The sequence below is a fragment of the Phyllopteryx taeniolatus genome, chromosome 10, assembly GCF_024500385.1.
Source record: "Phyllopteryx taeniolatus isolate TA_2022b chromosome 10, UOR_Ptae_1.2, whole genome shotgun sequence".
Lineage (NCBI taxonomy): Eukaryota > Metazoa > Chordata > Actinopteri > Syngnathiformes > Syngnathidae > Phyllopteryx > Phyllopteryx taeniolatus.
In genome coordinates, this window is record NC_084511.1 from 28,272,100 (window position 1) to 28,299,278 (window position 27,179).

At 41.6% G+C, this 27,179-nt stretch overlaps 1 protein-coding gene across 4 annotated transcripts; it reads right to left on the reverse strand.

Annotated features, from left to right (window-relative positions):
* Positions 1 to 4,062: 4,062 nt before the first annotated feature.
* immt (inner membrane protein, mitochondrial (mitofilin)) lies at positions 4,063 to 27,011 on the reverse strand. Of its 4 annotated transcripts, none has more exons than XM_061787594.1 (14): positions 26,853 to 27,011; positions 26,525 to 26,592; positions 26,263 to 26,452; positions 22,646 to 22,781; positions 17,435 to 17,527; positions 17,130 to 17,294; positions 16,899 to 17,032; positions 13,542 to 13,645; positions 12,659 to 12,794; positions 11,213 to 11,342; positions 8,820 to 9,043; positions 8,604 to 8,735; positions 7,428 to 7,557; positions 4,063 to 5,037 (listed from the first exon to the last, which is right to left on the reverse strand). In XM_061787594.1, exons 1-14 carry the CDS (start codon positions 26,892 to 26,894, stop codon positions 4,430 to 4,432), a joined length of 2,292 nt encoding a protein of 763 aa, XP_061643578.1. In that variant the 5' UTR covers positions 26,895 to 27,011; the 3' UTR covers positions 4,063 to 4,429. The 4 variants fall into 4 exon arrangements, with proteins under 4 accessions (XP_061643578.1, XP_061643576.1, XP_061643579.1 ...); XM_061787592.1 differs by having other exon boundaries at positions 17,130 to 17,321; XM_061787595.1 differs by lacking the exons at positions 16,899 to 17,032; positions 17,130 to 17,294; positions 17,435 to 17,527; ... (2 more) ...; positions 26,525 to 26,592; positions 26,853 to 27,011 and adding an exon at positions 14,766 to 15,119.
* Between the last annotated feature and the right edge of the window lie 168 nt (positions 27,012 to 27,179).

Here is a 27,179-nt window from a genome sequence, read left to right on the forward strand (position 1 = left end):
ACAATTTTGGGGGGGGGGGGGAAATTGCGCATTATACATGAGAAATTACGGTCAATGAATGAATAACGTCTGCCTCACAATTCTGTGGACCCGGGTTCAAATCCGGCCTCGCCTGTGTTCTCCCCGTGCCTGCGTGGGTTTTCGCCAGGTACTCCGGTTTCCTCCCACAACCCAAACACATGCATGGTACGTTGATTGAAGACTCTAAATTGCCCGTAGTTTGTAAATGTTTGTTTGTTTATATGTGCCCCGCAATTGGCTGGTGACCAGTTCAGGCTGTGCCCCGCCTGTCACCCAGAGTCAGCTGGAATAGGCTCCAGCACACCCGCGACCCTAGTGCGGATAAGCGGTAAGGAAGATGAATGAATGAATGTCCACTAGCTTAATGCTAAATTAAATTTGGATCCACCAAAGACTGGCTAATAAAAATTAACATTGCGATAGAGGTCAATTTAAAATATCAAATAACTATTACTTTCGCATGAACAAAATAGTAAGACATGCAAAAAGAACATCCAACAAAACTCAGATATAGGGTATATTCTCTGCTCTGTATAAACAAATAGAACTGGTGGAGTCTAGCTTTAGTTGTAGTTTAGTTTGCTGACTGTCTACTTCTTTGTGACATCATTAATCAACTCTACCTGCACCTCACTACTGCCACCACCGGGCTAAGCCACGCACACCAAAGGAGGCAGCACCGTACGTACGTGTGATATGTATAGCTTACAAAACAATGCGGTTTGTGTGGAATAAGTTCAGATTTTTTACTCATTTATTTAGTGGGTTCAGTGTGCTCAACCTAAGACCTCTCAATCGTCAATGAATACCACTTATGCTTCCACATCCCTACATGTTTGAGGCATGAAAATATACCTGTTTAAAGGCTCTGGTGGCTGGTATATACCACCAGGTCGTCTTAGGGCTTTCCACAGCACGCTGAGAGCCACTAGTCACCAGCTAGCTCGCGATCCAACCGGGGCTCCTCTCGGCCGGCAAACGGGCGGCGGGCTCATCTGTGGCATCACCTCCTTGCTTGGTGTTCTGTCAGTGTGGGGGTCCTCATGACAGAGACACTTTAGGGAAAGTTAACCATTTATTAAAAGTGGCGGCACATATCAGCCGATGGCTCACACTAAATGACAGACATTAGAGTAGGCCTACATACTTCCTGCTAGTTAATGCTTTGAGTTCCAAACATATTATGGTGGCCTGAATAATACAAAATACGATCCATCCATTGTCTGTGCCGCTTATCCTCACGCGGGTCGCCGAGGGCGTGCTGGAGCCTAACCCAGCTATCTTCGGGCAAGAGGCGGGGTGCACCCTGAAATGGTCGCCGGCCAATCGCAGGGCACACAGAAACAAACAACCATTCGCACTCACATTCACACCTACGGACAATTTAGTCTTCAATCAACCTACCGTGCATGTTTTTGGGATGTGGGAGGAAACCGTAGTACCTGGAGATACTGTACATTTTTTAGATGTAGGCATAACTAGCTTGCTAACTGCAAGCTGTAGGAGTAGAAATGGACCAAGTAACTACAACTAATTAACTCGCAATTATGCCAGATAACCACTGATGCAAACAAAACTGCTCAAGTCTTACATAGTGGGGGAGGGGGGACTCCAAAGTGTGTCACGCTGCGCCGTTTTAGCTACGGCCAAAAGTCAGGAAAACCGAAATGGTATAAACCTCCACAATTCAGGACTACATAGTTCTCAGTCTTCACATTTTCAGCAATTAAAGTCAAACATGTGTAGGCTATGCTTATTTAAAAACAAATCTCTGAATTCACTTTACAACTGAGAGAGCCCTTCGCATGGCTCTGATTCAAAAAGGTCGGGGACCCCCAGTCTCGAAGTTTCAAGCGCGAAACGAACTGGCAATTTGTGTACACACTGCTCTTTTGTTGTAACAGCAGCGGAGCAGAGAGGTTAACAACTCACTCAGTGAGATGGCTGAGAGCCAACCAGCATCTCTCCATCCTCCATTTATAGTGAGAATCTTAAATATCCAAACGCAAGATTCCTTTCATCTTAGTCGCGCCTTATTAGATATGGAGGGAATAGACAATGCCGCCAACACCACCAGCCAATCGCCACTTTCTCAGAAGACCACGGTGGCCTCAGTTCCTAATTTCCCTTCATCTTGTAATACATGTAATGTCTCTAACCTGCTTACTTATCTGTTTTGCCACAAATGAGACAATTTCGTTCCTTATCAGCTTTCACTTTCTCCTGCGGGATCATTAGGGTTCATCTTCTTCAATGCCACTAACTGGATATACATTGTCTTATAGAGCAACATTGCCCCCTTTAGGTCAAGAATATCACTGCAGTGTATGGCAACAGCGCAGTACTGAGGCCCTTGCTCAACAAATTCACTAGGATGGATGGATGGATGGATGGATGGATAGATAGATAGATAGATAGATAAATTGATTGATTTTTGGTACACTCCAATTCGTACAATACTACCGACTGTGTAAAATGTCTGACGATACTCGTACCAGGTTGTGTTCAGACTGAAATGCAGCAGACTCGAAAAAAAAAAATGGAGTCGGGAAGTCCATCTATCCGTTTTGTATTCAGCTAATCATGTTTAAGGTTTTCGGGGTGAGCTGACTTCAATACTGGCTTGGCGAGAGAGGACAACTTGGCTGAGGAGGAGGAAAGCAGCCAGCGAGGAGAGGCATATTGAGGAAAACAAATACTGAAGCTCAACTATGATACATTACTACTATTTACAGAAAATCCCATAGAATAAGTTCATTTAAAACATGTTTATTTCATGTTTAATAAATATTAAATTACACAAACCCAGTGCCATTTTGGGGGGGGGTTAAAAGTAGTTCATATATTTTAGCTGGAAATAAAAAGGACCGTTATGTTTGTTTGCTTGTTTTGGTTTTTCGACATCGCTTGTCCTGATTAAGGTGAGCTGACTTTGTAATTGTTTATAAAAATCCAACTCTGAATCCATGACAATACCCAGATTTCTGGCTTGGTCTGAGGTTTATAACTTTAGTGACTGAGCTGTAAGTTGTTTAGTGTGCTGTATTTTTTAGGGCACAGCAATGTTTGAAGTAGGGTCCGAGTGTTTGATTTTAAGTCGAGTCCTCACGCCGGTCGCGGGCGTGCTGGAGCCTATCCCAGCTGTCATCCAGCAGGAGGCGGGCGGGGTTCACCCTGAATTGGTTGCAATTGTAATCTAGTTACACAAAAAAATGTAAAATAAAAAGAACACTGTATATAAAAATAGCAGCAACGATTAGACTGAAATGAAGTACTGCATTTTTAATATTTTTCTATTATAGTATTGTTGGGCAGCACGGTTCTGACTGGTTAGAGCGTCTGCCTCAGAGTTCTGAGGAGCGGGGTTCAATCCCCGGCCCCGCCTCTGTGGAGTTTGCAGGTTCTCCCCGTGCCTGCGTTGGTTTTCTCCCACACCCCAAAAACGTGCGCGGTAGGTTGAAGACTCTAAATTGCCCGTAGGTGTGCACGTGAGTGCGAATGGTTGCTTGTTCATGTGTGCCCTGCGATTGGCTGGCGACCAGTTCAGGGTGTAGCCCAACTCCCGCCCGAAGACAGCTGGGATAGGGTCAAGTGGTCCTCAGTGTGACCCCTGTGCTCTACCATCAGTGACCAAGAATCATATTGATTATATCATATGTAAAAGGACAGCTATTTTTTTTTTTTTACACATGAAACACCAAGGTGTACTCTGTTTTGCTGTGACTGCAGCAAGGGTCTTTATTACGCTTTCTTACATTTTCTAGTCAAGCTGATTATTCAGGATATAATTTGAATTTCTTTGTATTCCTTTAAGACTGAAAACAATACATGCTTTAGTTCACAAAAACAAAAGTAGACAAACATCTCAGTAGCAGCACAAACTAGATCTTCAATAAGACACATATGGAGTAGTTGAATTAATAGTGTTGATCAAAACAAAACAAACAATTGTAATTTATTTGAGCCTATTATATCTTGAAAGGTCCTAATGGTTGAATGAAAATTTAGGGAGGGGGGGAAAAAAAGAAAAACAAGTTCCACCTTCTTATTCGTGATTTATTGTGAAGTGCATTATTGACAAAAATAAAATGCAGAAAGACATTCCTTGTACAATATTCTTTTACTTACAATTTCCTGGGCAAAAAAGATGAAAATGTGCCAAAAATAAATACCTGGTTGAAGTGGGCCTCAACAGATAACACCAGACCGATTGGGTATAAAGTAGTTATTAGTTATCTATTGTGACACAGTGCTTTTAAACAACAGACGAGTGGACCACCATTACGAGGTTTACGCCTGCTTACACCACTGAAAATCTCTCACCTCAGCAAAACGCAAACTATTCATCCGCTACCTTTCAAGCATGGAAAAGGAAAGTATTTGATGACCCTTTAGTCAGAGGGTGAGCCTATGGAGCTTGAGTGGTTCCTAACCCTACAGCATTTGCATAAGCAGACAACAAACCGACCACCTGCCTGGTTTCCAGCGTGAGCCTGGCTTCATTCAGCCAGTCCTCCACCACTCTCCGGGCCTCTCCTGTCAGCTGGTTCACCAGTTTAGCTGCTAACTCCAGATCACCATGCTCTAAGCAGTAGGTGGCATATGAAAGGAGCTTGAACGGGTCTAAATCGTCCCCGCTTAGCTGGGCGGGCGGGGCTTCCTGTTTTGCATCAAAAAGCAGTGTGGCTTGCAGGTAGGATAGGAAATACTGGTACAAGGAGTTGTGAGACTCATCAATAAGGGCAACCCTCCGAACTAGCGAGCGCAGAGAATAGAAGCGGGCTCGGAGTGAGGCCTCGCTGTACACGCCGCGCTGTAGCGATTCTTCTGGAAGAGCTGTCGCCAGAGCCAAGGCAAATTCATTGTCACGGCAGCTGTCTCGCACGGCCTGAGCGGCGCCTTCCAGTGGCTTGGTAGGTGAACCGGCATCAGCGCTCTTCAAGGTGTAGTTGAGGGCCTCCACGGAGAGCCACAGCTGGTGAGCTTTTCGAGCCTCCTCCTCCGCTACCACGTGGCCTGCAGAGATGAGCGCCGTTAGAGCTGTCGTCACTAAACACATCAGAGACCCCTTGAATGTGATGACGTACGAGGGGTGGTCTAAAAGTAAAGAGCCCAATTGAGTTTGAACTATTTATGTGATCTTTTTTTCCTGAAATGTTCATGATTTGGAGTTTAAATACTTCTTCTTTGGTTTATTTAAAAAAAAAAGTGTTTGGTTTAAGCTTCTCCTCCTGTCAGACATTTTGGAAATTAGGTCATTGTTGGGTGCCCGTCAGAAGCTGAAAGTTGTGATTGAATTCTTGCTTTGGAATAGGAACCATTACGAAACATTTTCAAGTTCGCAGAATGTGTATGGGGGACGCTGCAATAGGCTACAGCACAATCATAAAGTGGGTGTCCAGGATGAAAGACGAAGAACAAGAGCATGCTTTGAGTGACCTCTTTAGTGGTTAATCCTGGGAATAGTGCCAAGGTCGAGGCACGGATCAGAGAAGATCGCAGCGTCACAGTTGATGACATAGCTGAATTTCTGTGAATAAGCCATGGAAGTGGTGCAAAAATTGTTAAAGAGCTAGGCACAATCCTTTGCAAAACCGAGCTCTTTCACATTTAATCATCCATCCATTTTCTGAGCCGCTTCTCCTCACGCGGGTCGCGGGCGTGCAGGAGCCTATCCCAGCCATCATCGGGCAGGAGGCGGGGTACACCCTGAACTGGTTGCCAGCCAATCGCAGGGCACATACAAACAAACAACCATTCGCACTCACAGTCACACCTATGAGCAATTTAGAGTCTCCAATTAACGCATGTTTTTGGATGTGGGAGGAAACCGGAGAGCCCGGAGAAAACCCACGCAGGCACGGGGAGAACATGGCGGTAGAATTGAGGAGGTGTTCAAAGTATTCTCCCCACCGACTCACAACGTCCCGAGTCGAGGTCAGCAGCGCCCCATACCCACTATATGAGACGACGGATGGTGGTCCAGAATTTCCTCGAAGCCATCCGGAAGTCGCTCTCTATGGCCTCACCGAACTCCTCCCACGTTTTTGCCTCAGCGACCACCAAAGCTGCATTCTGCTTGGCCACCCAGTACCCTTCAGCTGCCTCAGGAGTGCCACAGGCCGAAAATGCCCGATCGGACTTCCTTCTCCAGCTTGATGGCATTCCTCACCGCTGGAACTAAGTTCACCAGTGTAAAAAACTAACTAGTTCATAGCTCTTTTTTTCCCCCCCAATATGTTGCTGATGGGCTATTACCCTCAAAATACTGGCATTTCATTTCCATATTGTTGCCACTCATTCAGTCCACACTAATAGCTTTCACCCTACAATCTCAAAAACTTTGTTTTTTTAAAATGAGGAATTCAAACAAAAACAGGACTTTTGTCCTTTGTTGCAAACAAAAACACGCAACTCTATAACAGGAAAGAAGGTGAAAGGACACTGATAACTTTGCATTCCTCGCAGCTCTGGCTGACTATACTAACAAAATAAATTCCTTATTATCATACTGTGAGCGTACAGTGTTTAACTACAGCATTCACATACAAATAATTTTCCTAGTAATTCACTTTTACAATTCTGTGCTGTATTACAAAAGAACACAAGTCCCATCTACGCAGTGTCCCTGAACGCACCTCACGCACTCATGCAGCCGCTGCGTGCCTGCCGACAGTAGTTTCATTCTGAAGCGCAAAATGGGAACTGAAGCGTGTACATTTTTCGATTAGCATGTCCAACCAGGTCCCGCTGCTGGTCACTTTTAATATTATACTTGATTCACTGTATATTACAGAACACCAACATCGCAGCAGATACTGTGATATGACTATTGCGCACATGTACGATGCGATGACGATGCTCCAACAAAATATTGTGCAGCCCTAGTTTGAATGTCTTTGTATTTGTCTTACAATGTAATGAGTTCTGTTTAAAAAAATAACTAAAATTAAAAAAAAAATGTTTTTTAAATAAAAAGCGGCTAATTTTTGACGATTTAAAAAGGGTTAACATTGGCCGATTAAATCTGCCGACCGATTACTCAGTCAGGCACTTGTTTTATTATATGTATGGTTTGTCGCAGATTTTCACCTTTTGCGGTGGGTCTGCAATGTATACAACATTTTGGCCTGTTCCTTTTAATGCCACAATTTTTTGCCATGATCTTACATATATATATTTTTGGTGTTTTTAATTGCAGATCAACGACATCTTATGTGGGCAAATTTCCTTTTGTTCAATGACAGACCTGTGAGTGTTGATGGGTATTGTTAAATAGATGCTGCATTATTCATGAATCCTGCGAGGTGAAATTAAGTAAAACTAAGAATCTTCAAGCCCCTGATTCCTTAATGCAACACAGTTTTCTAATTAGCATTGAGTAAGCAAAATTGTAAGAATCTTACTGTCTATGGCCTCCTCCACTCCCTTTAGTCTCGCATAGGCAGTGTTCATATCCAAAGTGAAGTTATCCAGCTGCTCCTGGCTCAGTTGACGATATCGGGTTTCTTGTTCCAACTGCTTACTGCTTAGGATCTAAAAAGACAGCACAGGAGTTTTAGGAATAAAGGATGTTGGACAGCCTTATGCAAGGATGGCACAGCACAGAGAATGTGCACACAAGGACCAATGTGATGAAGAATGTCCCGATCACTTTTTTTTTTTTTTTTTTTGCACCAGTCCTAGTCTTTAATTTTAAGGATCTCCTGATACCCATTCCCGCTCCGATACCTTGACAATGCATTAAAAAAGACCTTGCATCCAAATAATCCCAAGTGAATATACAGTAGGGCTAAAAGTATTTAGTCAGCCACCAATTGTGCAAGTTTTCCCACTTAAAAAGATGACAGAGGCCTGTAATTTTCATCATAGGCATACCTCACCATGCGAGACAAAAATCCAGAAAATCACGTCTGATTTTTAAAGAATTAGCACATTATGGTGGAAAATAAGTATTTGTCCCTTTGCAGAAAAACAGCCCCAAAGCATGATGTTTCCACCCTATGCTTCACAGTAGGTATGGTGTTCTTTGGATGCAACTCAGCGTTCTTTCTCGTCCAAACACGACAAGTTGAGTTTGTTTCTGGTGTCCTTTGACAGCTCTTTCTTCGAGCTTTTTTGGACCATGTCATTTTGTTGCAGCTTGAGATCTTCTGTCCGACTTGATTTTGTCGGGACAGATTATTCAGAATCTTGCTGATTTCTTGATTGAACAGGTAATTAGGTTTGGCTGTGATCATTGAAAATTAACCAAAAATTGTGTTTAGCAACAATTGAGTCATGATTTAACAAGGGGTGTAATTACTTGTTCACACAGGGCCAGGTCACTTTGAATAGTTTTTTTCATCAGCATTTAAAGTTCACTTGGGTTATATTTGTCTGATATTTACATTTGTTAGATGATCTTGAACAAAGTGTGGAAACTAAGCAAAAATATAAGAATTTGAGAAGGGGGCCCAATACCTTTTCCACAGCACTGTACCACAAAACGCTGGCATTTGAACAGGGGTGTGTAGACTTTTTATATCCGCTGTAATTTACGCATCCTCTGTAATTACACACGTGATTTAGAGCTAAATGACCTGATCAGCTTCAGCTTTCAATTCCTGCTCCTGCACTTTGAGGACATCTTGGACATGGTCTGTGTGAGCAGCCGCCTGACGTCGGAGTTGAGTCCTCATCTCTGCCTCCATCACTTCCCTCAATTCAGACAGCTAAACACAAAATTTACAGCAATCCATCAAGATTCCGTTTCTGCCGATGTCAAAGAAATAATGCAGAGGCAGTCTCTTGGTTACCTTTCTCTCCTGCTCCAGCCGCGCGTCCTCCTTGATGTGCTGCAGGGACGTGTTAATAGCCGTCTCTTGGGCTTTCAGGTGCTCCAACTTCTGCTGCTCCAGAGCAGCATTAATATGGACCTGCTCCCTGACTCTCTGCTCCGCCAGCTCTCGGTTTAGCTGGTCAATGCGACGGTGTGCGTGTGCAATAAGGGCATTCAGGTCATCTGTTGACAGCTTACCAGCTAACAAAAACAAAAACAAACAAACAACTTTTCCTTTTACTGTGTATAACCAAAACAGGATAAGAGTGACAACATGGTGATAGCAAGGTTCATATAAAGGAAGACTGCTTTGGAAATCTATATAAATCACTGTATCACTTGAAACAAATTCACTGAAGACGGGTCAATACGGCAATGAATAGGAATTTGGCCTAAGTAGACAATTAGTACAAGCAGTGATATGAGTAGTCAAATTGTGAAGACGAAGACTATTGATCCCACAGCAGTAAAATTCACTACGTTACAGCAGCAAACCATAATTTACAATTTAATGAAGAGAGTAACCATTTTTTTATTTAAATCCAGGTCGAGGATTAAAATGTCATTTACAAACAGCATCACGTACCATCATCATCTTGATTGTAACATTTTAAACTTCTCATTACAATATTGTAATAAAGTTGAGAGAATTGTTGGTGTGTAGGTATTATGTACTGTAAGGGGCGTGGGGGGGTAATTTTAAGGATGCCGCAGTGTTGCAAGACGTTCGTAAGAGTTATATAGGATGTGACAGTGTCCGTATATTCATCCAGGCTGCCAGCTGAATTTTCAAAGACACTCCAGTCTGTGCAGTCTAGACAGTTTTGAAGTTCCATCTTTGCTTCATTGGTCCACTTTTTCACTGTTTTCACTGTAGGCTTCGCGCATTTAAGTTCTTGCCTGTACGTCGGTATTAAGTGAATTAAGCAGTGATCAGACGAGCCCAGGGCTGCACGTGGTATAGCACGGTATGCGTTTTTTAGCGTAATATAGCAGTGGTCCAAAATGTTATTTTCCCTGGTAGGACAGTCGATGTGCTGCTTGTATTTAGGGAGTTTGTGGTTGAGTTTAGCTTTGTTAAAGTCCTCGAGAATAATGAGGGGTGAGTCCGGGTGTTTTGAAGAATTTGATGATCCAGAGGCCGCACACTTAAACAGTGGAGACTTGAGACACCACAACCTTATTACTGCCAGCTGCGTAAAGCGTCCTTCGGAAATTTAAACGAACAGAATATGGAAGATGACAAAAATTTCAAAACGCTGTTTGTCGAAAACCTACAAACACCAGCCATCAGCTGGGCGTGGCAGCGTGCCCACGCACACTGTACAGCTCCCAACTGCGTGAACTGGGCGCCAAAGGTTTCGCTCAACAAAAACACCCTGCCTCTAAAGCACAAGACTCGGATGTCTTCTTCACAAACGAACCACCACAGATGGAATTAGAGGGAGCTGCGTGCAACACGCATGCGACTGTCACAGAACGTTCTGGCGATGTTAAACCCGACAACCTAAAGGGGTCGTTTAATCCAAACAACCAATCTCAACCCACGTATATCAATGGTCCTCGTAACCAACAACGCCAATTCAATGATAAATCAAAATCATGGAATAGCCATAACTCTAATTGACGCCAAAACTACACGTCGAAACAGGGTACACGCAATGACCAGCCTAAATCGGACTCGTCCGAGACTCTAAAACGACGGGTGACAACCGGGAAAAGGGCTCCCGAACCAACAGCTCCCAAAGGGAACTTAGTGCCATGGCAGAAGAATTACTTGAGGTGCCTCGCAGCCTGTCCAAAGACAAAAAGCGGGACCCATCATTATGACTAGGCCTTTACACGGATGAGTCGTCCTTTGTCCCTTTGCAGAAAAACAGCCCCAAAGCATGATGTTTCCACCCTGTGCTTCACAGTAGGTATGGTGTTCTTTGGATGCAACTCAGTGTTCTTTCTCGTCCAAACACGACAAGTTGAGTTTTTACCAAAAAGTTTTATTTTGGTTTCATCTGACCATATGACATTCTCCCAATCCTCTTCTGGATCATCCAAATGCTCTCTTGCAAACTTCACATGGGCCTGGACATGTACTGTCTTAAGCAGGGGGACACTTCTGACAGTGCAGGATTTCAGTCCCTGTCTCTCATTTTGTCTGAGATATACCTATGATGAAAATTACAGGCCTCTCTCATCTTTTTAAGTGGGAGAACTTGCACAATTAGTGCCTCACTAAATACTTTTTTGCCCCACCGTATTTGATGTTACCCTTCACTTTGACAAAGATCAGATCACATTTTGTGACAAATTTATTTATATATAAACATTAACACTAAATAATAATGACTACTTTATCTGATTGGGTGGTCTTACCAAGTCCTTTCCAGTTGGCCTGAATCTCTGGAGTTAGGCTGCTCACTTCCCTTTGGAACTGTATTTTGGCCTCATTAACCAGTTCACTGTACTGGGAGACAACCTTAGATTCTGACTCTGCAGACTGCACCTACACATTACACAAAGACACACAAGTAGCTTTGTTGGCTTTTGGCACTAAGAGTAGAAGTGAAAATGACCTGTTGGATTGGCAAAATGAATACAGTACAATAATAAAAAGAATTTCCTTTCCAGGGAAGAATGAGGGACCATGCAGTAAACTAGACATTCAGTATTGGGATGCCTCAACTTAGTAGTTGATATTGCTATTTCAATTCTATTAGCATTCAGAAAAACACTTCAAGTTGTCCATTGAACTAAAATAGGTGAATATGGGTCGATATTTTTCAATTAAAAATGGAAATTGGACAAGGCAGCTGTATTTGTAATACATTTCATTGTTTAAATCTGTGTTGGCTTCTTCCCGCAGTCCAAAACTGTGCATTTGAGGTGAATGATTTATCCTTCAAACAGGTGAAAGATTGTCAGTCTGTCCAGGTTTTAAACCGCCTCACATTTTAAATCCACAAGAATTGGCTGGGATTAGGCTCCTACAAGTGCATGTTAGTTGTAATATTGTGCATGTATTTTAGTATTGAAAAAGGTGGGGTCTTAATTGAAATTCCACCAAAATGTGCATTTTGGAATTGCACTTGTCCATATACCGTAATTTCTCGTGTATAATGCACATTTCCCCCCCCCCCACCAAAATTGTCAAAAGTCAGTAGTGCGCTTTATACATGGGTATAGGGGCAAATGGAAAAAACTCACATATTTTATAAATGTATGATGCCATTTCATGGTCATGAAAAATTAATTCCAAAATGACAGGGGTACGTATGACTCCATATGTACAGTTGTTCTAATAAATTTACATATCCTGGCAGAATTTGTGAAATAGTTTTTTTTTTTTTTTTTTTTTAAATGACTGAACAACAACCATCATTAATTTCTTTATGGTTATGTTGTGTTTCATGATAATGCTTATCTGAAATGCTTAACTATTTAATTTGAATCCCATTAAAATAAAATGAATTGTGTTTCACTTAGTCCATGTTTTTTTTTTTTAAGAAATGTACCCATCTTACAAATTTTGTCTGGATAATCAAACATATGAGCACAACTGTGGGTTTCCCCGTTTACTAAATAAAAGTAGGGATGGGAATTTAAAAAAAAAGAGCAATAAATAAATGTTCAAATAAAGTGCTTAACTTCATAGTAATTGTTTGAAAAAACTAACAAAATACAGATAACACTTAATGTTTTGATCATATGGGTGCGTATTATACATGGGTGCACATTATACACGAGAAATTACAGTAATTCTAACTATCAACTATTTTCAAGATTATTATTTTATTTTTTTATCGACACAAACATCCTTACCTTGTTGACCACTTTATCCAAGTCTACGACCATTTTATGGAGATTCTCCTCTGCTGCTAACACGAGTGGTCGGACAGCAGGAACATTCAGCCCCTTGGATTTGTCAATGACAGACTTGAGGTTGTCCAAGGCCTCACTGTGGTGAGAGAGGGATGCCAAGACTGGTACATTACACTAACATAACTTCAAATCATTATTAAATTCAAATATAAAAGTGTACCGAGAAATGAATAGTTGCAAACAACCCCAAAGTATCCCGCTACACATCTATTCAATTTCCTGATACATTCAAATTCTCGAAGAATAATTATGGTAATCACACTAACTACAACAACAATTAATTGATTAATCAACAACTATTTTGATAACTGATTGTTTAGAGCCCTTTGTTGAACTTAAAACAGTCCAAATCCTCAGAATTTCAGCCTCTCAACAGTAAATATTCACGTTTCTGTCGTCTTCCATGAAAGCAGATGGATTGACTTTGTGTTGAATCAAAAGAAGACATTTGCAAACATTTGCTTTTACATTGTGAAACATTGATCGATATTTTCTGACATTACGGACCAAACCAGTGACGGAATCAGAATAAATTTATGTTTGTGCATTTTCCACACAGTCAGTTTGAAATGTGCTGTTTTTTTAAGGGGATAGAAATTAAAAAAAAAAAAAAAAAAAACTAAAAATTCTGATTTATTGATTAATAAAAGAAAAAAATTGACAGATTAATCAATTATTAAAATCGTTACTTTCAGCGCTAAAGCTAACCAATGGAAAAGTTGGTAATTTACGATTTAATCAACTAGACAGGTCGTTAAAATTTAAAGATAAAATAAAAAGATTGCAGAATATGAATACAGTGAACCTCCCCAATATGGCTTACTTGGCTTTCATTAGAGCTGTGCCCGCCTCGTTTACAGCAGCCACTCTATTTGAAAGACAAGCTTCTACATCCTTCCACTGGGCTGACTTCTCCTGAGATGGAACCTGGATTGGAGAAAACCTGTGACTGTGATGTTTCGGAGCTTCAAAAGACTTCTTATTTAGGGACAGCACACCAGTTACACACCCGCAAAAATTAAACATGCAGTCCTAAATCACAAACAGATATATTTTTTGAGACAGTGAATTTTTAAAGTCCTTGTAAAGATAACAATCTTGATTAGGGCGGACCCTATTCAACCAACATGGATTTTTTATTTTTTTTTAGGCTGATGCCAATTCCGATATTTGGAAGCATGAAATTCCGATTCCCGATTAATTGGCCAATTAATTTAAAAATATATATATAAAAATAACTTTTTTTGCTCCCTTAACGCTTGGAACAACGAAATGAATTACAGGCAGAACATTAGACTGTTTTACGATACTTTGTCCTTTAGTAATTGTATAACTTTTTTTTTTTGTTGCAGATTTTCTGGGGGAATGCTTGTTTGAATGTCATTATCTTTGTCTTATTTCGTAATGTGTTAATGCACATTGATCATTTTACCTTTTAGACTATGTTTTGTGTCATCTATTGCTCTCTCTCTCTCAATATACTGTTTAGGCCTGACACGATAGCAAATCTCTAGAACAATATATTTTCCCAAAAACCTTCCCGATAAACGATAGTATCATTGATGGATCTTTATTTTCATGCGCTGAGTTTTTTTTATGTCACCGATATTAGAGCATAACAAAAAAAACTGTACAAATCTTACAAATTCTGCCCTGGTAATCGAAAATATGAGCACAACTATGTAATGTTCTCTCATGTACTAGATAAAACGTGGGATGTGTTTCACAATAAGAGCAAGTAAATAAAAAGAGAAAGTTATACAGTGGGTACGGAAAGTATTCAGACGCCATTCATTTTTCACTTTTTGCTATATTGCAGCTATTTGCAAAAATCATTTAAGTTCATTTTTTTCCCTCATTAAATGTACACACAGCACTCCATATTGAGAAAAACAGAATTTTTGACATTTTTGCAGATTTATTAGAAAAGAAAAACTGAAATATCACATAGCCATGGGTATTCAGACCCTTTGCTCAGAATTTAGTAAAAGCACCATTTTGAGCTAATATGAGTCTTTTTTGGGAATGATGCAACAAGGTTTCACACCTGGATTTGGGGATCCTCTGCCATTCCTCCTTGCAGATTCTCTACAGTTCCGTCAGGCTTGGATGGTGAATGTTGGTGGACAGACATTTTCAGGTCTCTCCAGAGATGCTCAATTGGTTTTAAGTCAGGGCTCTGGCTGGGCCATTCAAGAACAGTCACAGAGTTGTTCTGAAGCCACTGCTTTGTTATTTTAGCTGTGTGCTTAGGGTCATTGTCTCGTTGGAAGGTAAACCTTCGGCCCAGTCTGTGGTCCTGAGCACTCTGGAGAAGGTTTTCCTCCAGGACATCCTCGTACTTGGCCGCATTCCTCTTTCACAGCTGGACTCCATTGAAGGTGTAGAACCATCTCAAGGATGATCAGAAGAAATGGACAGCACCAGAGTTAAATATCTGAGTGTCACAGCAAAGGGTCTGAATACTTATGGCTGTGATCAGTTTTTCTTTTTTAATAAATCTGCAAAGATTTCAACAATTCTGTTTATTTCTGTCAATATGGGGTGCTGTGTGGACATTAATGAGGAAAAAAATTTACTCAAATAATTTTCACAAATGGCTGCAATATAACAAAGAGTGACAAATTTAAGGGGGTCTGAATACTTGTTCAAAAGATGTCCGATATAGCAGATTGTCCGTTACATTGAAGCACTTTTTTTAGGCCATATGCACCCATATTACTGTACTTTTTTCGTGGCCTAAAATTCCCACTACAGTACAAAGTTATTGTAAATATAAAAAAAGCATGGGAAAAAAATTATCCAAACTTGGCACGCCAGTGTGGTTGGTCATGGTGACGTACAGTACTCATCATAGGCGAGTCACTTTCATGAGCAGTGAGGAATTAGTGTGCTTCCTAGTTCCAAATCCGTCGCCAATGGCAAACAGCTTGACAAAAAAAATAAAACTGTTACTGTACCAAAAATAGCGTGTTCCAGACTCCAAATAGCATGTTCTAGACTCCAAAGACTTGTGTTTTGTATTCCTCAGAGCCATGCCGCTCTCTCTCGCTCTATGCACAAAAGACAATAGATATAACCTGCACTAGTAAACAACAACGGCCAATTCTGGAACTGACAGATTTTGCCAACGGCATTTTGAGTGAACAATGGAAACTATTTTTGGCCACATCCTAACGGTCCGTTTTACCCGATCTCTGTTATATTGGGGTCAGTTTTATTGAGGTTCCCCTGTATTTTAATTTAACAACTTAACCGCTTTTGAGGTTGTTCTTCAAAATGTTTGTTTTCTTTCATAATGGCGTTCCACATATATGCACGTTTAGTAAGTGCTCCCAGTGGGAATTTCCCACTGAGAAGTACAAACAAAAATGACTCTGGCCGTTCCATTTTAAGTGCCGTTCGTTCCAAATGTTCTCTTCCTTTAACTTTCATTTTCTGATCTTTCTCCATCTTTAACTCAACTTGTTTCTCTCCTCTGCCACATTTCTCTTCATCTGTCTGGACTGCACGCAAGCAGTGATTACGACCCGATATGCAGATTTGATTGGCTGAAGAGGATGGTTGAACTAGCATGTGATTGGTCAGTACGGTTCATCACTATCATAAAGCCTGTAATATTTTGTGCCGCTTAAAATAGAAGCGCACCTCATGTCTTGAATCATAAACTCTCTTTTTTTGACTATGGTGTGTGCCCGTCTGGGACTGCTTCTGAGTCCGGACGCGGATCGCGATCCACCAGTTAGTTACCTCTATTTTAAACGAGGTTGCCACAATCGAGTGAGCCAGAGCTAGCTGTTTAGCTCCTTAGCTAGCTAGCTAGCTAGTTAATGGGCAAATGTAATAAATAGTTAACTTCCCCTCAAGTGTCCCAGTTGTGTGCATCTAGGGAGCCAAAGCCGTTCCGAAAGCGGCTCGTCATGAGCGGCATGCTGGATGTTACCACAACAATGAAAATTTATCAAGTCCGGGAAAAAAGTCTGCATTATAAGGTGCCCCATCCATTTTGGAGAAAATGTACGACTTTTAAGTGCGCCTTATGGTCGTGAAAATACGGTAAGTGTCTAAAATTTTAGAGATTCCAATAAAACTCAGCCTATAAATTGAACGCTGACTTACGCACAAACGCAACACCTGCACCAGGAGGGTAATTTACACTAGATTCTTATGAACAGTGTACCTCTGCTTCCATAGCTTCCCTCAGTCTTAGTGTGTGCTGCGAGATGGCCTGCAAGGCTGCTTCCTGAGCTCCAATGGCCTGCAGCGTGGCTTTAGCTGAGCTAGCCAATGAGTCATCAAGATTTACTGAGACAGCTGAAAAACAGGACACACACGAGACATACTGTACAGGTGGAGCATAGTAGAGACATAATTGAACATTAATTTTGTTTAAACAGTGCTGCTAGCTTACATCCCAGCATTTCCTTTTCGTCTAGGTCTTGCTGAGCAAGTCGAGCTGTCACCTCTTCCACTGGACGCTCTTTCAGTGGTTCTACTGCCGTTACAGACCGTATTTCATTGGAAACTGCAGCTGTCTCTGGAGTTACTCTATGGTCATGACACTCTTTGCACTCCTCTAGACAGACACAGACACTTATGGTGGCTACAGAGTATAATCATGGAACATATAGTTAATTTGATAGGATGGTTCTCTTGACTGTTCTCAGACATAAAATGCAGTATAAATGGAGGACAAATAAAGCTTGATGGTGCTACCTTTGACTGGTGTCACCTCTGTGTCGCATGGAGCAGGGACTGATGGTACTTCACTGATGGCTGAGATTATATGAGTCGCTTCAGCTGAAGCTTCTGGATGTACACAAACGACCACAAAATATATGATTGCATGTATAAAACCAGTTATACGTAGAGTATTTCTGAGTGCAGGGGGGCCACAGTGTCAGAACGTGCCATAGTAACTAGGGATGGGCAAGTATATGGGGCCGATACCAGCCTTATTTTAAGGTATCGGTTACTCATGAGGGCTGTCGATACCAGCCACCGATACTTAAGGCAAAAAAAATGTGACATTGAGTAAGACCTTCGTGCCAATAGCTGGCATGTCCAAACCATCTCAATCTGGCGGCACCAACTTTGTCTCCAACCCTTCCAGTCTGTGCTGTGCCTCTAATGAGCCAATTCCTTCTTTTGGACAATCTTTTATGCCTGATGCCCTTCCAAACACAAACATCACTGTTTACCTGGGTTGGCCCTGGCACTAGGAATAGTCTGGCTGTGACGCCCAGCTGCTGGTTTTTGTTCCATAGTAACCTACGCTAAATGAGTAGTATAGCCACAATCACTAGATATAGACCGTGTCCAGAAGCTTCCATGTTAGCAAGCTATAGACCCATCTCAAATCTCCCTTCCATAGCAAAGATTGTTGAGAAAGTTATTTTTAAAATCAACCCAGCAATTTCTTGAACTTAAATTGACTTTTTGACAAATTTCAATCAGGTTTCCGAACTCACCACAGTACAGAATCTGCTCTTATCAAAGTGCTAAATGATTGGTTGAATACTGACTCGGGAAAGGGAGTCAATTCTGGTCTTGTTGGATCTCAGTGCGGCTTTTGATACGATGGATCATAATATACTGCTGAACAGGTTGGAAACGTGGGTAGGACTAAATGGAACGGTCCTTAAATGATTCAGGTCCTACCTGGAGAAAAGGAGTTATTTTGTAACCAATTGTTCAAGCTTATCGAATGGCAATGACCTATGGGGTCCCTCAAGGGTCAGTTCTTGGACCCCTCCTGGTAAGCCTGTATATGCTACCCTTGGGTCAAATTCTTCAGAACTTTAATTTTGACAGAATCCATGGATGAAAGGCTTATTACCATGATTGAAAAGAATGGTGGCTAAATATTGCAAAAAGCATTCGCTCACCTGCCTTGACTCATATGAATTTAAGTGCTGTTCCATTCTTAATTTATTGGGTTTAATAAAACATTGGTTAACCCTCTGCAGATATAACAGCCTAAACTCTTCTGGGAGGTTTTCCTTAGGTGTGTGTATATGGGCCTTTATGACCATTTTTCCAGAAGCCCATTTGTGTGGTTACACACTTGTAGCGTATATTGGTTTTGGATAAAAGCGGAATTAATTTGGAAAAGGAGTAAGTCGGAAAGTAAACGGATGTTGGGTGAGGGGGGGGGGTTTGGCTGTTAGGCAGCAGTAGGTTTATGAACCTTGATTTGTGCACAGTCATATTGGAACAGGAAGGCGCCATCTCCAAACTGTTTCCACAAAATTGGAAATGTCCAAAATATTAGCCCCTAAGGCTCCAGTTAAAAGGTATTCTGAATGCTTCAGCATACCAAGAGATTTGGGAAAATCAAACAGTTTGAGGATTAGCCTTTCCTGTTCCAAAATATCAGTGCACAAAGCAAGGTCCATAAAGAAACGGATGAGAGAATTTGGTGTGGATGAACTTGACTGGCCTGCACAGTCCTGCTCTCAACCTGATAGAAAACATTTGGGTTGATTTCAAGTGGACAGTGAGCCAAGCCTTCTCCTCCAAGAATGGACAAAAAAAAAAAAAATACAATAAACTCACTCCTAAACCTTGTTGAAAGCCAGAGTTTAAACTGTTATAGATGCAAAGGGCAGACCAGCATCATATCAAACCATATGGATTTAGAATAAGATATCACTGAAGTGACTGGTCATGTATTTGAAGATAGTTAATTTTGTTCGCTGCTGCCATTGGGCACAAGCACGTCTTCGTGCGTGTTCTTCTTCGTTTGTTTTCGCCTCTTCTTCATTGGTTTTCGCCACTTTCTTCTTTGGGGTCAGCGGACTGTAGGCGTCGAAACTGGTAACCGAAATGTTTTAATTTGAACAATTCCAATCGGTTCTCAACTCTATATGTGAGTCAAGGCAGGTGAGTGAATACTTCTGGCAATTTAGTGTATCCGTTTTTATCAATTTCTATTAGAATGTTTTGAGTTATTTGTTTATAATTCTCACTTAAATGAAAATAAAAAAGTGAGATTTGAAAATGTGTTTTTCATTTAGTTGTATAATAATTCTGCACAACAATAGTTGCTTAATAATTGTCCACATATTGATACTCTCCTACGAAAGCTTAAACTTCACTTTTACTGTCTTAAAATTTTTTGTCTGAGGTTAAGTAACATTTTGAATTAACCTAAAGCACTGTGGTTGATTAATAAAAATAATCCTCAAAAATGGGACTTGCCTATTAATGCTGCACACAGTGTAAGCATGAATATTAATACTAGACCATGAATTGAAATCAATGATATGTAAAAACAGTAACTCAGCCAGTACAGTCTTGCGTCACGTTTACACCACTATGCACTAGTTCATTGCACGCCATTGTAATCTCAATACAGGACCCCCTGTATATGAAGGTGTGGGAACAGGAATAAATGTTACTACTACTAGTACTGCTACTTAAAATACTAATTGATCAAAATTTAAGCCAACAACCATTTTCCCACAAGCGCTTTAGACAATATGATCTAATGTCCAGTCCAACATCACAGGATACTGTAATGGAATCAAAACGCGTACTGGAAATTCTGGACTTGCCACAATAAACCTGCTTCATGGGGCTACAATTACATCATTACAGGTGGATCATCTGTTGTTTGTCTGTATTTATAAAGACAGAGAACAGAATCGTTCTACCAAATGTTGACAAGGACGACGACAACTACTACAGCATGGAGCCTCTATTCCAGTGATTCTCAACCATTGTGCCGGGGCACATTAGAGTGCCGTGAGTGCTCTTCAGGTGTGCCATGGGAAAATATAAAATTTTACGTAATTGCTCAAAAACTTATTTGCAAGAAATAATGAATCCTTGTTCATCCGTTTATGTCAGTGAGGCATAGTGACAGACAGAACAAATAAATGGTATTTGATTAGATGGCAGGAAGTACATAGAGTAATTGATGTATCCACTTGTTACATTTTTGTTAATATGTACCTTTGCTGCATAAAGGTTGGAAATCACTGCTCTAGTCACAATTTACAGGCAAAGTAAGAGTATTGTAGTTATACAGTTTTTATTGATGTTTTTAGTATCTTAAACCGGAAAACAATTTTCCAAATTGACCGTTTCCACTACAGCATCAGATGACAGCTTACCCTCAGAAATGTCTGTGATTGCTTGGAAAAAGAAAGCAAATGAATGTTTACGTTTAAAACATCTCTGACATAGAAGCATTGCATTGGAGGCTCATGGTTGCCTTTTAGAATGTCTGGGATCCAAATCATGTTTCAGTGTTGGCACTGCCCGTTCGCCACCTTGCCAACTGCTAACTGAAACAGGATGTGGCGAAGCAGATATTGTCCATGTTCGCCACGCTGACGAATCAAAATCGCCCGCATCAAAAGCCCTTCCTGATAAAAGTTGAGCGCTCTCGTTCTGCTGTATGTGAAGTTTGTTAACGGTGTTAGTGGTTTCGTTTTTACTCCGCTTCCTAAAATGCTTCAATTGGTCACCAACAATGAAAACAACGTTGCAATTTGAGTATTTTCTCAAATTGTTCAGCCCTAGTCCTGATTGAGTTTTGATTGAGCCCACATCATTACAAGCTTATCGGCTCCCCAGTGACGAGGACTGGCTAAGTGTGGCTGAGGCTTTAGCCAGATAAAGACACACGATGCTGTGGGTAAGTGCACACAAGTGTGGCTAGGAAATATTTATACGGTTTAGCCACATTGGCTAAGAGGTTTCATGACCCAGTGCCAACCCTGTGTTTGACTAATCAAAACTTAAAAATCAACATTAGACAAGGTAGCGAGGTACACCAGTCCTGAAAGTGTCGTACAAAACTAAATCCTGAAACTGAAAAACCTGAACTTCTGAAATAAATTCTTCAAGTGTGCAGCATTTCAGAGAAATTTTCACAAAATCTACTGTTGGACTGCCCATCTGAATCATAGTTAAAAGTAGTTCGTCATCTCTTTTCTTATTCGATTCTTCTGGCAATACCGAGCTAAACTTTGGTGTACAGATTTGTGCTTGTTCTCCGTTTTCGACTCCTCCTCAAAGCATGTGTGCATGGAAGCAGAGAGAGGGGTTTCAAATATTTAGAAGCAACTTTTAATGCCATCATGTCAAGCGCGACGACTACTGACCAGTTGGATTAGTGGGGATGTAACAATCTCTCTCTCACACGGTGCAGTTTTCTCACAGTATAATAATTACTGCGATATCAGAGGGAAAGCTCATTGCAGAAGGGTTCAGGGTACAGGTGGAGTAAAGAGGCGAAAGCAGGAGGAGAGAAGATAGGGAAGTGTGCAAGATGATTTTGCATTGATGTCTGTATTTTTGTATGGAGTGGACCTATTTTATTATTTCATTCTTGGGACTAATGGAATGTTTGGCAGAGGGATATGTTGTAACGGGAGTCAGAATCTTTATTCCCCGTCTGTGTGATGTTCTTCCACCCACAACTTTCGACTTGAGATAAACATTCAATAGAACGCTCGTGAAGAGTGATACTTTTACAATATGCCGAAGTATTTCAGTGCAACCGCTCTTCGAGGAGGGGGCGGCCGCCGCCACCGGGAAGCCCCGATGGGTCGGCACTCGTGTGCCGCCGTGAGCCAGGACGCTGGTGGTACTTGAAAAGTTCTTTATATTAAGTGGTACTTGGTGTAAAATGTTTGAGAACCATTGCGATAGATGAGTCACAGATTGCAAATTATATCCCATATACACTTTGACTTTATACTGTCGACAAGAAATGTATCTATTATTGAACACAATCACCTGACACATTGCTTTTAACAAACAGACACTGAAAAAAATGTTATTGATAGTTACGAATCTGTTCATTAAGAATGTAACGAATAATAATAATAATAATAATAAAAACAACAGCACCACCAACAACAAATCATATGCATACTTTGCTTTAGGGGGTTAATTATTCCTGAGGCTGACCTTGTAGGCTCTGTGCAGGCTGGAGTGGATTAGCCTCTTCGATGGGACTCTCCACAGACTCCACTTTCTTCTCTCGCTTGGCTTTAGATGGTTTCATCACTTTTTCCATCATTGAGGGAGATTGCGACAACTCAGTCTTGGCAGGAAGAAGAGATGGTATTTAAGATTTGAGAATTTGTAAACGTGCCAGGGTACACAAACGCAACACAAGCTAAGGAGCTCCACAACAAAATCTGCATCAACAATTCTTCCTTTACATGGATGTTAACAGTTTCTAACATTATTTTTAATAGATCGTGTAGCTAAATATGGTAAACCAAATATGAAAAACATCTCCAGTAAGATTCACTGCAGTTCAATACCAAACTACAACATATAAACAAAGAGGTATTGGACCTTCAACTGCACGTGTACCTAATGGGCTTTACACGATCAGGATTTTTGGGGTCGATCACCGATCAGAGAGCTTAAAAAAAACAATAACCGATCACCGATCCGACCACAAGATGGAGGAATGTGTCTGTTTAAATGACCTGTTCATTTACTGGATATATTTGTGTACTTAATTGCTCAAAAAATTATAGTTCCAATAAAATGTATCTTTGTTCTTCTATTTATGCCAGTGAGGCATAGTGACAGACAGAACAAACGAATGGTCTTCTATTAGAAGGCAGGAAGTACATACAGTAATTAATGTATCCACTTTTTGTGACATTTGTTTGTTGGTGTGCCGTGAGATTTTTCAATTCTAAAATATGTTCCTTGGCTCCATAAAGTTTGGAAATCACTGCTCTCATCAGATCGTGTATTCTAATCAGTCAGGTCAAACCAACATTGCAACGTGACAGAAATAATGGGTGCTAACTTACTGTAATTAAATTACTTTGTTTTTAATTAAATTACTTCACCCACACGGAAACCTTAGCGCATGATTCGACAGAACGGCGGCATGTTTACGTCCGACCGTTCGTGCTAGCAGTAGCTTGCGAGGCTACTAGATGGAAAGAATACTTCGAGGAGTTGATGAATGAGGAAAATGAGAGAGAAGGGAGAGTAGAAGAGGCAAGTGTGGTGGACCAGGAAGTGGCAATGATTAGTAAGGGGGAAGTTAGAAAGGCATTAAAGAGAATGAAAAATGGAAAGGCAGTTGGTCCTGATGACATTCCTGTGGAGGTATGGAAGCATCTAGGAGAGGTGGCTGTGGAGTTTTTGACCAGCTTGTTCAATAGAATTCTAGTGCGTGAGAAGATGCCTGAGGAATGGAGGAAAAGTGTACTGGTGCCCATTTTTAAGAACAAAGGTGATGTGCAGAGCTGTGGCAACTATAGAGGAATAAAGTTGATGAGCCACACAATGAAGTTATGGGAAAGAGTAGTGGAGGCTAGACTCAGGACAGAAGTGAGTATTTGCGAGCAACAGTATGGTTTCATGCCTAGAAAGAGTACCACAGATGCATTATTTGCCTTGAGGATGTTGATGGAAAAGTACAGAGAAGGTCAGAAGGAGCTACATTGTGTCTTTGTAGATCTAGAGAAAGCCTATGACAGAGTATCCAGAGAGGAACTGTGGTACTCCATGCGGAAGTCTGGAGTGGCAGAGAAGTATGTTAGAATAATACAGGACATGTACGAGGGCAGCAGAACAGCGGTGAGGTGTGCTGTCGGTGTGACAGAAGAATTTAAGGTGGACGTGGGACTGCATCAGGGATCAGCCCTGAGCCCCTTCCTTTTTGCAGTGGTGATGGATAGGCTGACAGATGAGGTTAGACTGGAATCCCCGTGGACCATGATGTTTGCAGATGACATTGTGATCTGCAGTGAAAGCAGGGAGCAGCTGGAGGAACAGTTAGAAAGATGGAGGCATGCACTGGAAAGAAGAGGAATGAAGATTAGCCGAAGTAAAACAGAATATATGTGCATGAATGAGAGGGGTGGTGGGGGAAGAATGAGGCTACAGGGAGAAGAGATGGCAAGGGTAGAGGACTTTAAATACTTGGGGTCAACCGTCCAGAGCAATGGTGAGTGTGGTCAGGAAGTGAAGAAACGGGTCCAAGCAGGTTGGAACGGGTGGAGGAAGGTGTCAGGTGTGTTATGTGACAGAAGAGTCTCTGCTAGGATGAAGGGCAAAGTTTATAAAACAGTGGTGAGGCCAGCCATGATGTATGGATTAGAGACAGTGGCACTGAAGAGAAAACAGGAAGCAGAGCTGGAGGTGGCGGAAATGAAGATGTTGAGGTTCGCTCTCGGAGTGACCAGGTTGGATAAAATTAGAAATGAGCTCATCAGAGGGACAGCCAAGGTTCGATGTTTTGGAGACAAAGTTAGAGAGAGCAGACTTCAATGGTTTGGACACGTCCAGAGGAGAGAGAGTGAGTATATTGGTAGAAGGATGATGAGGATGGAGCTGCCAGGCAAGAGAGCTAGAGGAAGACCAAAGAGAAGGTTGATGGATGTCGTGAGGGAAGACATGATGGCAGTTGGTGTTCGAGAGGAGGATGCAGGAGATAGGCTCTCATGGAAAAGGATGACACGCTGTGGCGACCCCTAACGGGACAAGCCGAAAGGAAAAGAAGAAGTAGCTTGCGAGGCTACATAACCTTTTATTGCCTGGTTGTGAGCCGTATCGTATTCAAAGTACGTGAACATGCCTCAAGCAAGCCTTAAACGAACATCGTCTCCCGTCTTGAGCACCGGTCACCACCAACACACGTTCTTCTCCATTTTGTCCTTATAATACCGTCAGCGCGTTCCACTCGTCTTGTCGTTGCCACGGTAACGAGTGTATCCGGTCGCATTTGAGTTGACAAGATAAAGCCCAATGATCGTAAAAAAACGGGATGCGGTGGTATCGGAATACACAATTTTATTGCAGTAGTCTGACAGTGCAATTGGTGAAATAGCAAATTTGTCTTGTACTTTGATCCGAACATTACGTGTTGCCTGTCTCAGACGTGTTGTCTGTCCCAGACCGCCAACATGTTTTGATTTTTTTTAATAACTTCATTGGCCGTCAAGATATTTACAGTTCTACGTCAAAAGACACACAACAAGGCTAAAAAATAACCTAGCTTTTGGATTCAAATATACCGTGCACGCGGAGTAAATGCCTTTTGCGGATCCGATCGATGACGAATTATGACAAAGCCGATCAGCACAAAATGCTAAATATCGACCGATAAAATCGGTGTAAAGTGTAGTAGCTAATGCAGCTATTCTCAACCGGTGGGTTGCGGACCTATTTTGTGTGGGTCACATACAGCTAGTGAAAAGAAAAAAAACATACGTGATCCTATTCCGTTTTTTTCAGTACAGTACAGAGGAGTACCAAGTTCCGATAAGGAACAAAGCATGAAAGTGACAAGAAAAGTGACTGCCTTGTTCTCTAGCCACTAGTTTACTCTGTAGCAAACTCATTTGAAACAGCATTTAAAAATATAACATACTGTACATGTTTTCGCAGGCTATTTTTAAACAAAGCAAAAAACATTCTTTGTCCTTAACGTGTGTCGTGACTTTGCAACAAGAGGAGAACGCGGGTCCCAGGGTGACAATAGCCGAGAAGCACAGACCGAACGTATTCTGACATCTTAACCAAAGTTTCTTTGAATATGTCCTGACCTGTTTTTTGACAGAAAGCCCAGCTTCTCGGGGAGCAGGTCCCAATGCCAACGCCAGCAGCCGTTCCGAATAAGGAACATTTTTCTCCACGGTTTCTCGGAACTTGTGGTCCCATTTGGCGTAGAGTACCGTTCCTCCGATGCCACCGCCGACTGTCATCAGGCCAGCGGTGACCACTTTGGCAGCCCCGCTGACAGACGAAAAACACTCGAGTTGCGTTTTTGCTGCGCAGTGGATTCGCATTTGTTTGTGTGACAGTTACCTGCTTTCCCCAGCTGTGTAGCGTCTGTAGGACGGCAGACTGTTTAGAGGGCTTCTTCCATAGTTTTTCTAAGAAGCGAAAGGTAGACAATTGGGTTCAAATTGCTCTGTGTGTGTGCTCGGCAAGTATAACGTGCACAACAGCTGATGCGGAGATGAACAATTGTGGGACATTGAAAATTGAATAACAAATCGTACATCTGCGTTGGCCTCGTGAGTCAGGCTGTGGGTCACCGAATGACTTCTAATCTTACTAGCATGCTAATGCTACTATTGCGATTTGTGGAACGCCCTTGTAAGCGCATTCGCAGCGGTCGTCGAAGTCTTACCCCAAGTGTAGAACGAGCACCTCTGACACAAGCCCTCAGCATGGTCCGCGATCACCTTTCGTCTTAAAGTCGCACTGAATTGAACCTGCACAGCAGCCGTGACTCTCCCTTTTCCCCTTGCCTGCCGCCGAGTCGACACGTCTTCTTCTTGAGGAAAACGTCATTTGGCGAGCCAAAGAGATACGAGCGCCACCACGCGGGTGGAGCTCCAATTGTTTCTGCTGAGACGAACGAATTAGTTAAGAATTCGTATAGGAACAGTTTTTGTTGTTATTCTTGCATTTACAGATACATCAGGCACACTATTTATTTAGGTAGCTCCATTCA

What these genes read in the sequence shown, in the direction of transcription:
- immt (XM_061787592.1), bottom strand. Translation starts at nt 26,894, where the DNA reads ATGCTGAGGGCTTGTGTCAGAGGTGCTCGTTCTACACTTGGG. An exon ending in GTGCTCGTTCTACACTTGGG is followed by an intron (nt 26,593 to 26,852) that starts GTAAGACTTCGA and finishes TTCGCTTCTTAG; the next exon opens with AAAAACTATGGAAGAAGCCC. An exon ending in TGGATAAAGTGGTCAACAAG is followed by an intron (nt 11,343 to 12,658) that starts GTAAGGATGTTT and finishes TGTAATGTGTAG; the next exon opens with GTGCAGTCTGCAGAGTCAGA.